The following is a 14750-nucleotide window of genomic DNA, read 5'->3' on the forward strand; positions in this document are numbered from 1 at the left end:
TTTGTATTGCGAATGTACGGTAGTGGATCCCCGAGATATGACATCTAAATATTTCAGTTTATAATATATTATGCTTTATTTTTAGTATAATTTATCAATAATTATTTTTGGCTACAATATATTGATTTCCTACACTTTAATGTCAAGTTTCTGTTTGCCTGTCCTTGCCACTTAGTTAGTATGATTAATTTAAGCGTTACCCTTAAAAAGTGGAAATAATATTAAAAAAGATTATAAATTTTATAGCCTCTCATTTGTCGCATAAAGACTTACATTTTATTAACGTAGCTCTTATTAGTTAAAATTTGCGATAAGTAACTAAGTTCTGGGATGTTTTGAAGGTAACTCAACGGAATCTTATATTTATATATGACCAAACTGTCAAGGTCTTATATCAGTTTAAAATTAAAACGAATGAAATAATTCAATAAAGTTTATTTTAAATACGTCATATTAAAGCTAGACAATTCAAAATTATTTACAACTTATTCCAATCAGTTCCGACTTTTTAGTCTTTATATTTAAATAATATATCATAATATCAACACATAAATGCAATGCACGCCCATGGAATATGTACGCACTGGTACTGGCGCGTGGCGCCATATTATTTCCTGACGTTTCATGACAGCTCACCATATCGTTATTATTATGACCAAATTGTCACCGATGACTCAAAATTCTTATTTTTCGGTATATTTTAAATAATAACATCATTTCTAGGCAGAGTTTCTAGGCGATGTCATAAAATCGGCAGCAAATAATAACTTTTAATGACAACAACATCAGTGGTTTTGTGATACGTTGTCATATCGATTATGGCTTTCGATCAGTTGACACAGTTTTGAAAAGTATACCGTTACATTTCCATCTCAAATCTCAACAGAACTTAGGAACAATCAAAGAGATCAAAAGAAACCCAAACTGTCATGATCATTAGTATTATGTTGAGACATGTAGATAATTTAAAATATATATAACTATAACCTTTATATGTTATAAATATTTATCGGATAGAAATGGGCCCAATGGAAATTTAAATTTCCGGAACCCTATGCACAAGTGCACATTATACCACAAATTTAAACTATGTCTGTAAACATTATTAACATCTTCGCCAAAACTACTTTTACGGGTTAACAACAATGATTAGTTTTAATCTTGCCATTCACCAACAACACCAACATGTAGTGATTATGTTTGTGTACAGACAGTTTGACGTTTAATTTTTATTTTTAAAGGAAGTTTATAGAGACAAAGTATTTTGAGACTTACATAGCATATTAATACTGTGCAAAAGTAGAAAACTAGTAAGAAAGAGTACGAGTAGACGAGTACCTATTAAAACCTACTAAAAATTCATTTAGGCCATTATTTAGAGTACATCCATATATATAGTCATAAGTATTAGGCTTGCATTTAGGCTACCTAGATACATAAGAATCAGAACACTCCTTTTCCAATACAGCACTTACTGTAGATATCACACTTGTTCACCTAGTTACCGTTTTTAGCACAGTTCTGAGCCCCACCCAACCATATCAAAAACATCTTACTAGTTTCCAGTTTCGTACCCTTGTATTTTTTCTATAACAAGCAAATACACCTAGATATTTACATGTCCATACATCCTAATTTCTAGTACATATGGGAGACATAAATCCAATTATTAGACATGTTGGATAATTAGTTTAAAGCTCGGTTCATGGTTTATAATAGTTGCTTTACAACGATTAAGTTCAGGTTTTAGACCAGAAATTTAAGAATCTATTAAGATATTACATATATTATAATGATACTTTGGTTTGTAAACTTTGAGAATTTTCAGATATAATGTAAACATTTAGTCAGCTCATTTTGAGAGTGTATCTACCTACATGTATGATTTGTTACCAAGACAATCAGAAGTTATTATATTTAGTAAGTAATGGGTATAAAACAGAGATGATGTTTAATACTTTCTTTTCAATGATTACATGTAACATATAATAGTAAACTTTTTTTGTAGGTATGGGATTTATTGTCTTATTCATTAATAGAATTTTAAAACCAATAATTCTACCAACAATAGTTAACTTCCATCAAAAATTTTATAACATAACGCTACGTTTACCGCAGGATTATTTTTCTTTTAATATATAAATTCCCAGTATGTGTACACGCCATCATGATACGGCTGCAAGAACAATACATTTATAAAATTAACATCTATCTACCTAACTTAATTCTCGGTTATCTTAAATGTTTATCTGTATCTATAACTACAACAAATGTATTTACAATTTCATAATTTATTAATGTACGACTAGGAATTACATCTTTGGCTTGTTTGGTGAGTTAGCTAATATTCAACAACGGCGCTTTCTTGTCTTCCATCTTCTACTGCACCGTATGAGTATCTCGTAAAGTTACTCGCTTATGATTAGGTACAACATCAATTAAGAATATATCTCAGATACGTCTATAACTATTTTTTCCGTATGACGTGGACTTTTCATTATATTTATTACTCATTGTTCTCTTCTGGTTGAATTGCGCTCCATCAATAGAGATCAGCACCAATGTTTGTTAAAGGTGCACTATATCATTATGTCTCAACTAACTTCAATGTTACTAACACTTTCATTCTTAAACTATAGCCTAATTGATAATTAGTCGACACATAAATCTCACAAACTCTTGCAGTTTTCTTTAAAATCAGGTCTATACAAGTATATTATAAACAGTTCATTAAAATGTACATCAATTTAGGCCGACTGAAATACGGTAACGAGTAGCAAATCACATGGTGGCGGAGAGCGGCGCGGCGGCGAAGCGGGTGGGCATGGGCAGGCAGGCCAGCCATACGGCGCCCGCGCCGGCGAGGCATCAACGCGCGCGGTGCGCGGGCGCGGCTGGCGGTCAGGGCGCCGCGGCGGCCAGCGGCGGCCGCGACGGCGTGGGCACGCGAGGGCACGCCACCATCGACCCGCTGCGGCTCGCTTGGCTGTTGTTTGTAGCGCCACCTGTGTAAAATACTTCTGTTGAACATAGAACTTATTTATCCAGAATCTTCAATTACGTCAAAAATTTGCTAAAGATACGCCTGGGTGCGGATATATCAGTGTAAAAAGTGACGTTTCATCAAACAAACACGTCACTATTGCCACTGACATTATATCCCATCCATATCTTTAGCAAAATTTTGACCATAGTTTTAACCATAATGGACTTTTCTGCGACGTTACCATGAGACCAGCTATTTAGCACTTAAAATTTAAGTCCGAACCGGCAAACTCTTTTAGTTTGGTCGGTGCTATTTTTTTACAGCGCACAGATGTAATTTCTAATGATTTCGATATTTGACTTTGACAAGTTACCTAGCTAATGTAGTATTGTATCTTACCTATAAGAGAGCCTAGCATCTTGGTGACGGAGAACTTGCGCGTGCGCAAAGGAGTGCGCACCTCGGCGAGCAGCCGGTCCACGCAGCGATACAGGTCGCCGGAGTTGTCGGCCACGCTCGCCTCGCTAAACGATGCGTTATGGGCGGCACTTATGCTCTGACCATCTTGAGTCGTTACCTGTAATGTAAACCAACATTTCAATATGTATTATTCTCGTTTTTTGTAAGCATGAGGGCAACTCGATGTTTATAATCTTGTTATGAATCGGTTATGGACATGATCTACCTTCCGTCAACGATGACGTTTCTTCAATCGTAAATGCCAATATTGACAGCTGACAGTTCACTTCCATAACCGTTGCATAAGAAGAAGTTATTATCTGAATAGACCTCGGGATCGGCTAGAAAACAAACGTAGCGCTACGAAAACGTTTTTGAATGTGAAAGTTTCTGTTTGAAGGAATGTCACTTTTGCCACTGACAGTTCAGATCCATAAGTGATCAAGATGTAATTCATAACCTGTTAATAAAATTCGAATACGCCTGGCAGTTATAGCATGACTTTTATGTGAGCTTAGGAGCTACGATTTTTTTTCCTCTTGTGACCTTAGAATGCTACGCGCTACGGCTACGGTATGCTACGAAGTACGCTGAATGAACACAGAATAGGGTTGGTCTGTGTGAATAAACAATCGGTTACCATAAAACTGCGATAGTGAAATGAGACTCATTTTTAAAAGTTCTACATAGATTATATACATAACTGATGATTAATACCTAATCTACTTAAATTTTTAGTAATAAATTAATTATAACAAAAGTAAACCGCGTTTATATTGAATTTAACAAAACAAAATCGCAAATCTAATTTGAACGTGTGGTTATCCCTCCTCTTTATAGGTGTAATTCGAGCAAACTTTTCTGTTTAATTCGGTCGTCCATTCGGGTTGGCCCCGTTACGTAACATTGCCTGTCCGAGCCGAGTTGGGTTAGGCCGTAAATTGGGTGAAAAGTAATTTGGTTACGAGTTTGTTATATAATTCTTTGATAAATGTGTCGGTTTCTGTTTCGAATTTTCAGGCCAATTAAATTATGTAATCGAGAGTTTTAGGGTATTTCACTCGATATTGGCTGAAGCCCTGTCTAAAACTGCGAAATTCGTGTACAGGTTTTCTTATATCTAGTAGGTAACACTTATTGAAACTGTAATATACTTAGAGGCCCAACGGAGCTGACATGTCTGATGACAAAGGCTTCTTTTAAATATGTAGTTAACTGCGCTACTGTGTGTTAGTCTTGTAATAAAAACGTTATAGAAAGCAATTTCTGCACTGAGATAACTGAGCATTGCCTTGAACATTGTTTTGTTGTAAACCTAATCGATTCAACTAAAGTTCGGAGAATGTATTTGTGTAACTTGTCAATGTTATCTACAGCCCTTGTTATGCCTCATCAAAGTTTCTATAGCCGAGTGCACATAACGAGAAAAGGGAACTTTCAGAGATAGGAGTTTGTGACATATGAATGGTGGTTACGCCAGAGCCCCTCTATTGTTCGTGTACTGAATGCTGACGTTCGTTTCATGGAGATGGAAGCTATCATTCGTGAATACTTGCATCGCATATAAAACGTGCGTAATAACTCTCTGTATTCCATTACCTACTCATTCGTGAATGCAGACTTTTATTTTTATAAGTAATATTTACATTAATCACTAAATATATGATTGTTGATCGGTCCGAGCATCTCAATGATTGATTACTACCCACAGATTCACAGCATATTCATTCGTAGTCAGTGGGCGTGACATAGAAAGAAGTTGTATGTATTTATACGTACCTATTGATACAAAAAGTAAGTAATGAAAACGAACAATATTACAAAATGTCAATATGTGAGTCTGATTTCATTTTTTAATCTAATATATAAGTTGATTCTGCCGCCCACATAGCGAACTGGCTGATTTAATTTAGCAAATTGTTAATTCTACTTTGCGTTGGCAGACTTAGTAGCATAGGTCAGATTTAATGATTAACTTTAAAGGTCATGTTGCAGAGCAAATTTGAAAACACCAGTCATTTAAAAGTCTGTAATGGTTTTAACATTGTTTAAAGTACGTACGTAGGTACGGGTTTTTAAAAATTAATGTGTGAGATTATTTATTTACATGAATGTAAAATGTGAAAGGAATATCTTACAAGAATGATGTTAATAGGTACCTAGTTTATGACATTTTAATTTCTAACTGAAAAGTTACATTTTAAATAGTTTTCTAAAGCTGCATCCTTTTTAGTCAGTTTTGTTTTTGCCACGAGTTATATGTATGGATACAGGGATCAGGGGATCCCTGTAGAAATAATTATTTTTAATTGTTCTACTGACCTGTCTCAAATGGTCCAAGTCTGTCTTATTGCCTAAAAGGGCTAAGGGCATGGGCGTGGTAGCACCCGCGGGCCCGTGCGCCGGGCTCGCGGTCGCGGGGGCTCTCCTCAGGGCTTTCAGGACTTCCGTGGCGTACTCGAAACTGCTCCTGTCCGTCACCGAGTACACGATCAGGCATGCGTCTGCCCATTGGATCTGAAACGAAAAACCTAACATTAACGACCATAGGAATATTATTCTACAGGAAGATTTAATTAGGTATGCTTCAAATGCTTAGTATTCCTTCAGGCAGCTATTAACATAGTTATTTCAACATTTGATTCAGCAGTTCTGAAAAGTGTTCTAGCACTTTTTTGAAACCAATGGCGCAGATTTCAATGGCCAAGATATTATTTATATTCTGGCATTTCTTTCACCTAGTGTCCTATGAAAACTGTTTCAATGAATCACTGTCATCATTCTATTAATTACTTAGTGTCAAACCAACGCGTTTTTGTTTTGACATCACGAAAGTCACTGAGCACTCTGAATTTGAGGAGTTAATGGATTACGAATAGCAAAATTTTACATTTATGGTAACATTTAAACTCATATTAACTCATATTTATAGACGGGTCTAACCTGACGGGGGTGACGAGTGAAACCTGTGACGAAACGTCGGTAAATCAAGGTACCGTAAAACGGGGTGAGTAGGTTTCGCGGGGAGAGTTGTGTTATGAATGGGGAGAAAAGGTTTGAGAGGGGGTGAGAAGGGATTTTAAGGCTACTGCTACAAAAATAATGTATTCCAATTTAAAATAGGGCTATAGTAATACGCATAATAAAAAAAATCGATCCAACAATCTTCCAAAATCACGTTTGTATGAAAAACCCTCTGACCCCAAATACGAGGCACTACGGGGTGAGGTGGGTTTTCCTCTTTATCGTCAAAGTTATGAAATGGAATTACCCAAAATAAAATACAAACGTCCGAACCACTTATTATTGATCACCATTCAGTTTTCACATGTAAAATAGTTATTTGTTTTACAAGGGGGCAAAGTTGTTGTTTAACCGCTCGTGCTAATATTGATACCCGAGTAAGCGAAAGATTCCAAAATTGAACCACGAGCGTAGCGAGTGATTCGAAAAATGGAATCTTGAGCGTTGCGAGGGTTTCAAAGCACGAGGGTTAAACAAAATTTGCCCCCGAGTGAAACACAAAATTTTTCACCACACCAACCCGAAGCAAATATTAAATGTAAAATATCAAACAAAAACAAACCAAATAAAATCCAAATGAGTGTTATTAAATATTTATCATCAAAAATCATCATTTAAAAGTCAATTCTACCAGCAAACATAAGAAAACAACTCAAAATTTGCATTTGATTACTTACATATGTGAATAAAATGCAACTTTGCTATCAGTTTTTGAAGTGCAAAGTAAGCCTTTCCGAGCTGGTGTGGTGAAAATAAAATTTTATCGAGGTTTGAAAGTCAAATTTCACCCAACTCATCCCATTTTACGTTAATTGAATAAAATTCGCGTTAGACCCGTCTATAAATGTGAGTTAATAATATGTGTTCAAAACGCGAAAGTTTAAAATATAACATTTAAACTTTTCCCAAGTAAATCCATGTGGCGCTTTTGAGCTGTTATTGAAGTAAGTCAAATTGGCTCCTGTTATTGTTTGTCTTGTTTGTAAACGTGGGTGGTGAGAATGTACTGTGAGTCACCTGTCTGTGTGAGCCGGTCTGTACCTTTATTAATCGTTCGTGAGATTTTGATTGCTTATTTTCTAAAGTCTGAAGAAGCGCAGGCGAGCTATGCTATCCGTAGAAACTCAGAATTCAGACATAAATGATTAATTACGGGTGGAAGCCAACATTCCGTGTTAAAATTAGACTGTGGTGGTTCACGGGCGCCCCCGCCGTCGCGACGCCGGACGACTGTGATTGGCGATGCTCATTGTTGGGCCAAATTAAACCGAATTGCTTTCCAACGCCGATCGCTCACTCCCACATCTCGGAAATAGCTAATGTTCTCGCAGCTCATTCATAGACGTGTTGTTGACTTTCAGACTGTAGACTTTAGACCCATTCAGTTTTTGAGATAAATAATATATTTTGTATTTTTTATTTACTATTTCACTCATGTTAAATCTGGATGCGATTTACCCTAAGGTAAATCGATTTTAATATAAAACTGACAAATAGTACTCTTGCTTTAAATCGACCTATACATGTTACACAATCGAATAAACTATTAAAAAAAGAATAGGATCGATGTACACATGATATATGTATGTAAGTATGTAATGTAATGTATGTATGTTCTGTGTAATGTATGCTTTTTGAAATCAATCTTTATTATGTTAAAATTGTATCCGTTTTTGGCTAATTGTGTATAAATAATAACTCTGAGCAAGCCCATAGAATTAACTTAGGATTAAGTGGATTATGTATCTCATATGTCACCAGGATAACGACGACGTTAAGTATCCTGTTAAGGGGTGAGCGTCAAAAGATAATGTTACATTTACCTACCTCATGTATATTGTGTAGATAACAATAGGCCCCTAATAATAATGACACTTAGTATTAGTGACAATAAATTATGACCTATATAAATATTGTATGAAGTATATATGTCGCAGTACGATAGATAAAGCCGTTATATAGTTATAACCCTAGGGATAGTTATACGAAAGTGATTCATTACTATCTTACTAGGGATATAACTATAATACGTCTTTAGTTTAGTGATATAGTTATATTACTGGATTAAGTTTAAGGTTAAGTGAAATAATTGTAGGTAGGAGTGCGGCGGTGCGGCGGAGGTATAGTTATATCCCTAGGGATATAGTTATATGCCGTATAGTATGTTACGACATATAATTATATCCCTTTCCCTTTAATTGCTTTATCTATCGTACTGCGACCTATATAAATAACAGCACAAATAGTAAAATATTCGATACAGATCTTTCAATCTATGCTTCGTAATAATAAATGATCAACACGCTATTTCCTATCAAGAACTTAATTTCCTTCCTATATATCCATAATACTATATATTATATAGTATCGATATATACATAATACTATAAATTATATAGTATGTACAAAACTACAGCGAAGTAAGTTATATATGCAAGAAAAGCCTGCGTGGGTAGCATTAAGTAAAGCTTTGTAATGGATCCTTCTGATTCCCATCGATTAGATGTCTAGTCGCCGGCCCGCCCACTCCTGTTGGACGGGGATGACAAGGGATTTCCTTTTCAGATATTTTTAAATATATTAAATAATAAATTAGTGTTTATATACGTAATGCTTGTAATATCGCGTATTATTAAATTTACTTACAACAGGAGATTGACGTTGAAGTGAATTAAAGCGCAATAGAGTTAGACCAAGAATAGTCTGCAGCAATTTTGATAGCCCACGCAGTGCAAGTGTTATTTTAAACGTCAAACTTCTATGAAATTATTACGTATAAATTACACTTACACTGCGTGGGCTATCAAAATCGCTGCAGACTTTTCTTGGTCTAACTCTATCAAGTTTATTTTAGAACAAAGTATACTTATATTGTATTAGCATGTACATTTTTACGTTACGTTACGTAATTTTTACGTTTTTAAATTATTATTGGCAATTGTTTAGGTAAATCAAACTATTCGTACATATAAATAATCCAATTGGGCTTTCCCCTGATTTGAGAATAAGTCAGTAGATAATGTAGCGGAGCGTAAACATTTTGAGTCATGTTGCTGCAGTCTAGCTGGTCACTGGAGCACTAGAAGCCATAATTCATTCCTCTCGTATTATATTAGCAACGATTAACCTCGTTGCTAACTCATAAAGGCCAGTTTAATCTTCAGTTAATCTCCCATTTTGTTTGCGGAAGGCGATGCGGGATCGTTACTTCGATCCATTGCAGACAGAAGCCAGGTGCAGTCCGGGAGCGTATCAAAGATAATATTCATCATAAACAACATCAATCGAACAAAGTACAATGCCAATGATTCATGAGAATAATTATAACCGGAGCATATTCATTGAGTCAGCTGATACGGGAGTTTAACCAATGTTTTAATTTACATGTAGATGTTCTTGAATCTGACACATCAGAGTGCCTAAGTATTATGAATGTTCATTATTACGTCGTAAACAGAACAATATCAATAATGTAAGATCAAGGATAATTATTGATGTTGGAAAAGGCCGCCTCTAATCTACTGGTTATTTAGGATGTACCTATTTGCGTTTAAATTAGCCGTAACCTTCCCATAGTTGTTGAATTAACCTTTTAACGCGAAGGTGAAGTCTATTGGAGTCTCAGCAAGGCCTCGTAAAGAACTGCATTAACCTATATCTTGTTGCAATTAGGTACACTGGAAAGAACTCGAGTAGAATTTTAACCTATTTATAAACAGCGAAGCACTTTATTGATTAGTGATCCCTCACCTGTTCTGCTGGAAATTTGTCCGAGTTTGAGCCTGAGACATCTATTACTTCTAATTCCACCGGGCTGCTGTTTATCTGAACTGTCTGTCTGTATAATAGATCTGAAATAAAAATAAATATATATACATATTTTAACTGTAATTTTTTTTAATCAGTTTTTCAGCCATTTTGTGAAGCCTTATCTGTTTGTTATTACCTGTATTTGAATGATATTCTCCGATGTATCGCCTTGTTAGGTATCTTACAATTAGAGCTGTAACAAAAAAAGACAAATTGAATACAAGTATAGCAAAAGTGTTTTAGCGAGAGAAGTAAAATTACATTACCTACTTATGTCAGCAACGTTTTTTTAATAGATAGGTGAATGACTCCTATAAATAACTATTACAGAGTTTTAAATGTTTCAATTGCAAAATATAAAAACGTCGACGGCATCTACAAATTGATCTGCAAGTTTTAATGTACGTTTTAAATGCTGGTATAAAATTTTATCTGTATATTTACGAGGTAGCACAGACATGATGTCTTGTCGACGGGTCTTGATAATATTTCGATGAATCATCTTATATCTGTTTCATCTGTTGACCGACTTTAAGCAGGTTGAAGTGCGAATTCACTAGTAGAGATTGATTGGTTGTTGTTTAAGAAAACAGTATTACATCACCAGTAGAACGGGTCACTGGAGTATGCCTTGCTGTTTATGTAATGCCGAGTGGGTCAGGATGTAACACTTCTAGTTCTTGATAAGAGCATAAAAGCATTTTATATGTTTTCTTAGGGCTCAAGCGCCCACGCGGTTCGTGAGTTGAGTGGGAGAATCCTTTAACATTATAGTTCTATTTCAGCTAGTTCGTTTTCTAACTTAAACTAGCAAAAATTACAGGAAACTCGACGCTAGGGAGTGTAGTATTTAGGCCAGAAGATGTAATCAGTGATGAGATCTAAAATGTTTTTGACATGACACATTCTTGTATACGCGTTCTAAATACCTCAGATAATATAGATTCGTGGTGTGTTGGTGAATTTTATTTTTGAATGAGCATTCAGCGTTTTTAATTACCTGACTTTCCCACTCGTGAGCTGCCGAGAACTGCGACGCGTACGCGCGGGGGACTCGCACGTTCGTCCTTCATTTTTAAAATTGTCGAATATCTAAAACAAAAAAAAAACAGCATATAAGCACTTTATTTATATCACAATTATATAGATGACTTATTATTTTTCCAATTATTCTATAGCTCATATCCCTAAACGGTTTTGTGGGGTGTGGTAAGTATTGTAACGTCAGATGAGGCGCTAATTGGCGCGTTTGGGTTTCAATAATTTGGCTTGATTTGCTTCGAATGACGTACGTTCTTAAACTAAATATAAATAGTGAAAGAGCGTCAGAATCGTAAAATACACAAATAATTTCATTTTGTTAAACGACTTTCTAATATAAGGTTTCAAGGTTATTCCTAATAGATCGTTTAAAGTTAATTTATTGGAGTAGTTTCATTTACGACTTTCACTGCTTTAGTATTTTAAATATTCCGGACGTAAATTTTCTTTTGTTTCGCCAAGGACGTTGTCTATTCGTTAATCAGTGCTACGCAAAACGATGGCAAAAACAAAACATGCGGCGAGTTGTCTATATTTACAACGTGGATGCGACAACCTGCGTCAGTGCCGCACCGCACCGCGCGCCCGCAAATAGTTGAATAACCCTAAAATACGTTGAATAACACCATGGAGGCGGACGGCTTGACAACAATACTGACACTGACCACACAGCGACCTATTATTCATAACAGGTGCATGTGCTAATTTATCGTTTTCTATTTTAAGATTTATTAATATGTTTGGACATATTCTAAGGTAGGTAGGTACAGGGTAGGTATCAGCAAAATGATTCAAGGTTATATACTTTTTAAATTACTCTAAAAATAATTAAGTTGTAATGTTGGGTCATTTTGGATATAGGTACTATACTTATAACTTATTACCTATGTGTAAACAGTTTAATCCACGCAATATTACGTCGATTCGTGACGCAGGAATACTACTTAAATAAAATATGCAATGTTGATGTAGGTACATAAATACTTCCACCGTTTTAAAAACTTGTAAAAAATATTGTTTTTTCTGACACAATTTGTAAGACAGAGGCTGGCATAATAGTACATTACTCCAGAGGCCGGGACGAAAGGGGTTGCCGGCCGAAGACATATAGGATAGGTCTGAGCGCGGGCAACCCCATTTCCCGCCGAGGTATGTATAGTGCTTTTCTCAAACATGCAATGAAATAAATAAAATAAAAAATCCACGAAACCCAAGTTTTATTTATAGAAAAAACTAAAAGTAAACTACACCCAAAATATAACCAACACGTACCTATATCATTATCATTATCACGCGTATGTTTTACACGAGTCGTGTATTTTAACTACCCGTATATTTTCATGTATCTTTGATTTTTTCGCCTTGTATCCGTCTGACTGTCGTTTTCGTCACATAAGTTTACATAGTCTTTCATGTTGATATCATGTTTCACATACATCGTTGCTTTATGCATGGAGTAAATAAGTATAATTTCCACAGTGTTGACGAATTTGTAGTTACATTCATTTAAAATATGCCACAAAACTGTTTCTAATAAACTGTAAGCCATTTTTCTTAGTTTCTCAAATAATAAAATTGCCATAAGCAACCATATACATACTTCGTCTTTGACTTGGCGGCAGAGGCAGCAAGTTATTTAAAATCAATTCTGCTTACGCTGCCAATTCCAACACCTACCATTACAATTAATATTATTTTCATTATTTCGTCGGAACTCATGTTAAAGTCAAAAAATCAACAACGCACCATAAATCCAATAAAACAGAATGACTATTTTTCAACTTTACCTCCATAACAATTTAAAAAATATAACTACGCGTGTTTGAGTAGACCTTTTTACCGCTAACGTTTAGATGAAATATTTTAAATGGTTTTATTTGTGTAGTTTTATAATTTAAAATTATAAAATTATAGAATGTATTATTTATTAAGTTCATGTTGATTTTATACAAATAAAACTGCAAATTATAGCAAACCTTGGTATTTTGGTTTTTTTTTATAGGCGTAGTGGCAGAGTGTCATTACGAACCATAAAGCAAATACTGCGTCTAATTTTTTTTAATGGATGAATGCCACGATGCTGTGTCACAAATATCTGTGAAATGAAAATTAAAAAAGAGGACTTTGCCGGCCTAGGCCTGCAAGATGTGTATGAAATTCCATTAACGACCTTTTGTCCTAGCCGCTGAAACGTCATACTTCGCAGCCTATTATAAGGAACATAACATCAATATTTCATTGCATGTTTGAGAAAAAGTTATTACTACCTACTTAATTTTTTTTAATAAAGTAGAAACCTACACGTTAAATGAAATGTACACAAAACTACACGTTTGATGATCTAAATCAGTAGGCACCTAAACTATTTTTGAAATTTCTGTATCTTTGTAGTTGGTATGTATTGAACTTTACCTACCTAACGGCGCGATTCGGGAAATGAATTAGATATTCACTAGATACGATATAGAAAATTATCTTCACTATTTCATATCTAGTGAATCTCTAATTCATTTCTCGAATCGCGGCGTAAGTAAATTCCAAAAATAATACCTATATAACGGTTATACAAATAGATATATGTTATACGATAATGTCTCTTTCGTAGCCCTTGCTACATATTCATAGGCAATTAGCAGTGGCGGATTTGCAGTCTTTGCCGCCCTAGGCCCCAGACCCTGTAGCCGCCCCTTTCAAGGCACCCATAATATTGACTACATTTTGAGTTATTTCTTGTTACCATCAGCGAATTTTTTATCACAATTTGCCGCCCCTAAATATCTTGCCGCCCTAGGCCCGGGCCTACTGTGCTTTAGGGCAAATCCGCCACTGCCAATTAGGCACTCAATGCTACCGGTGTGCCCGGTTAGCAAAAATATAACATAAATGCGAGTACCAAAGTAAAAAATCGGATTTATGAGCGCTAATTTGTCGTTTACACTAAAATATCTCTAAACCGGAATACCTACTGATAGTGAGCCGCCTCGCCGGCGACGCCACTTTTTATTTATGTTTGGCGCCAAAATTAATAAAATTAATCTATCAACCGGCTGTGGTTAGGAGCTGCCAAAAAAACACACATTACGCAGTGAAAAGGTAGCCAAAATGAATTAAATTTAAGCATTGACGACAATGACCATGCAGCAGGATGTGGATACTTGTACCTAGGCACTTGATGAGTTTATAACGAACTTTTCCTCTTCTACTCAATCCGTTGTTGCACAAGTGATCGATGCGCGAACGTTTTATTTCCATATCTCGCTAGATTAATTGATCTTGTTGATGTGCAACAAGATTGTTTGTCGTAGGTTTTTTCCATTTTAGTTTCCAGTTCATCGCAATAACAAGCAGAAGCGCGTGAAGTGTAAACTATGAGCATATGGCTTGTTACGCCCTATGTAGGTACCTACTCTGTTGTGCACTAATAATATTA

General features: G+C 35.4%; 1 protein-coding gene across 2 annotated transcripts in view; it reads right to left on the reverse strand.

Annotated features, from left to right (window-relative positions):
• Positions 1-418: 418 nt before the first annotated feature.
• Positions 419-14750, reverse strand: part of LOC134663946 (ras-related and estrogen-regulated growth inhibitor-like protein) — a 29538-nt gene continuing 15206 nt past the window's right edge. The window contains exons 2-7 of one of the 2 annotated variants that reach the window (XM_063520492.1): positions 11280-11371; positions 10416-10472; positions 10220-10320; positions 5768-5962; positions 3386-3563; positions 419-3020 (exon numbers count right to left, since the gene is read on the reverse strand). In XM_063520492.1, the coding sequence (XP_063376562.1) occupies positions 2902-3020; positions 3386-3563; positions 5768-5962; positions 10220-10320; positions 10416-10472; positions 11280-11352 (723 nt within the window). In that variant the 5' untranslated portion in view covers positions 11353-11371 and the 3' untranslated portion in view covers positions 419-2901. The remainder of the gene's footprint in view (positions 3021-3385; positions 3564-5767; positions 5963-10219; positions 10321-10415; positions 10473-11279; positions 11372-14750) is intronic. The other variant, XM_063520493.1, reaches the window with a different exon arrangement.

Source organism: Cydia fagiglandana, chromosome 4 (assembly GCF_963556715.1).
Source record: "Cydia fagiglandana chromosome 4, ilCydFagi1.1, whole genome shotgun sequence".
Classification (NCBI taxonomy): domain Eukaryota; kingdom Metazoa; phylum Arthropoda; class Insecta; order Lepidoptera; family Tortricidae; genus Cydia; species Cydia fagiglandana.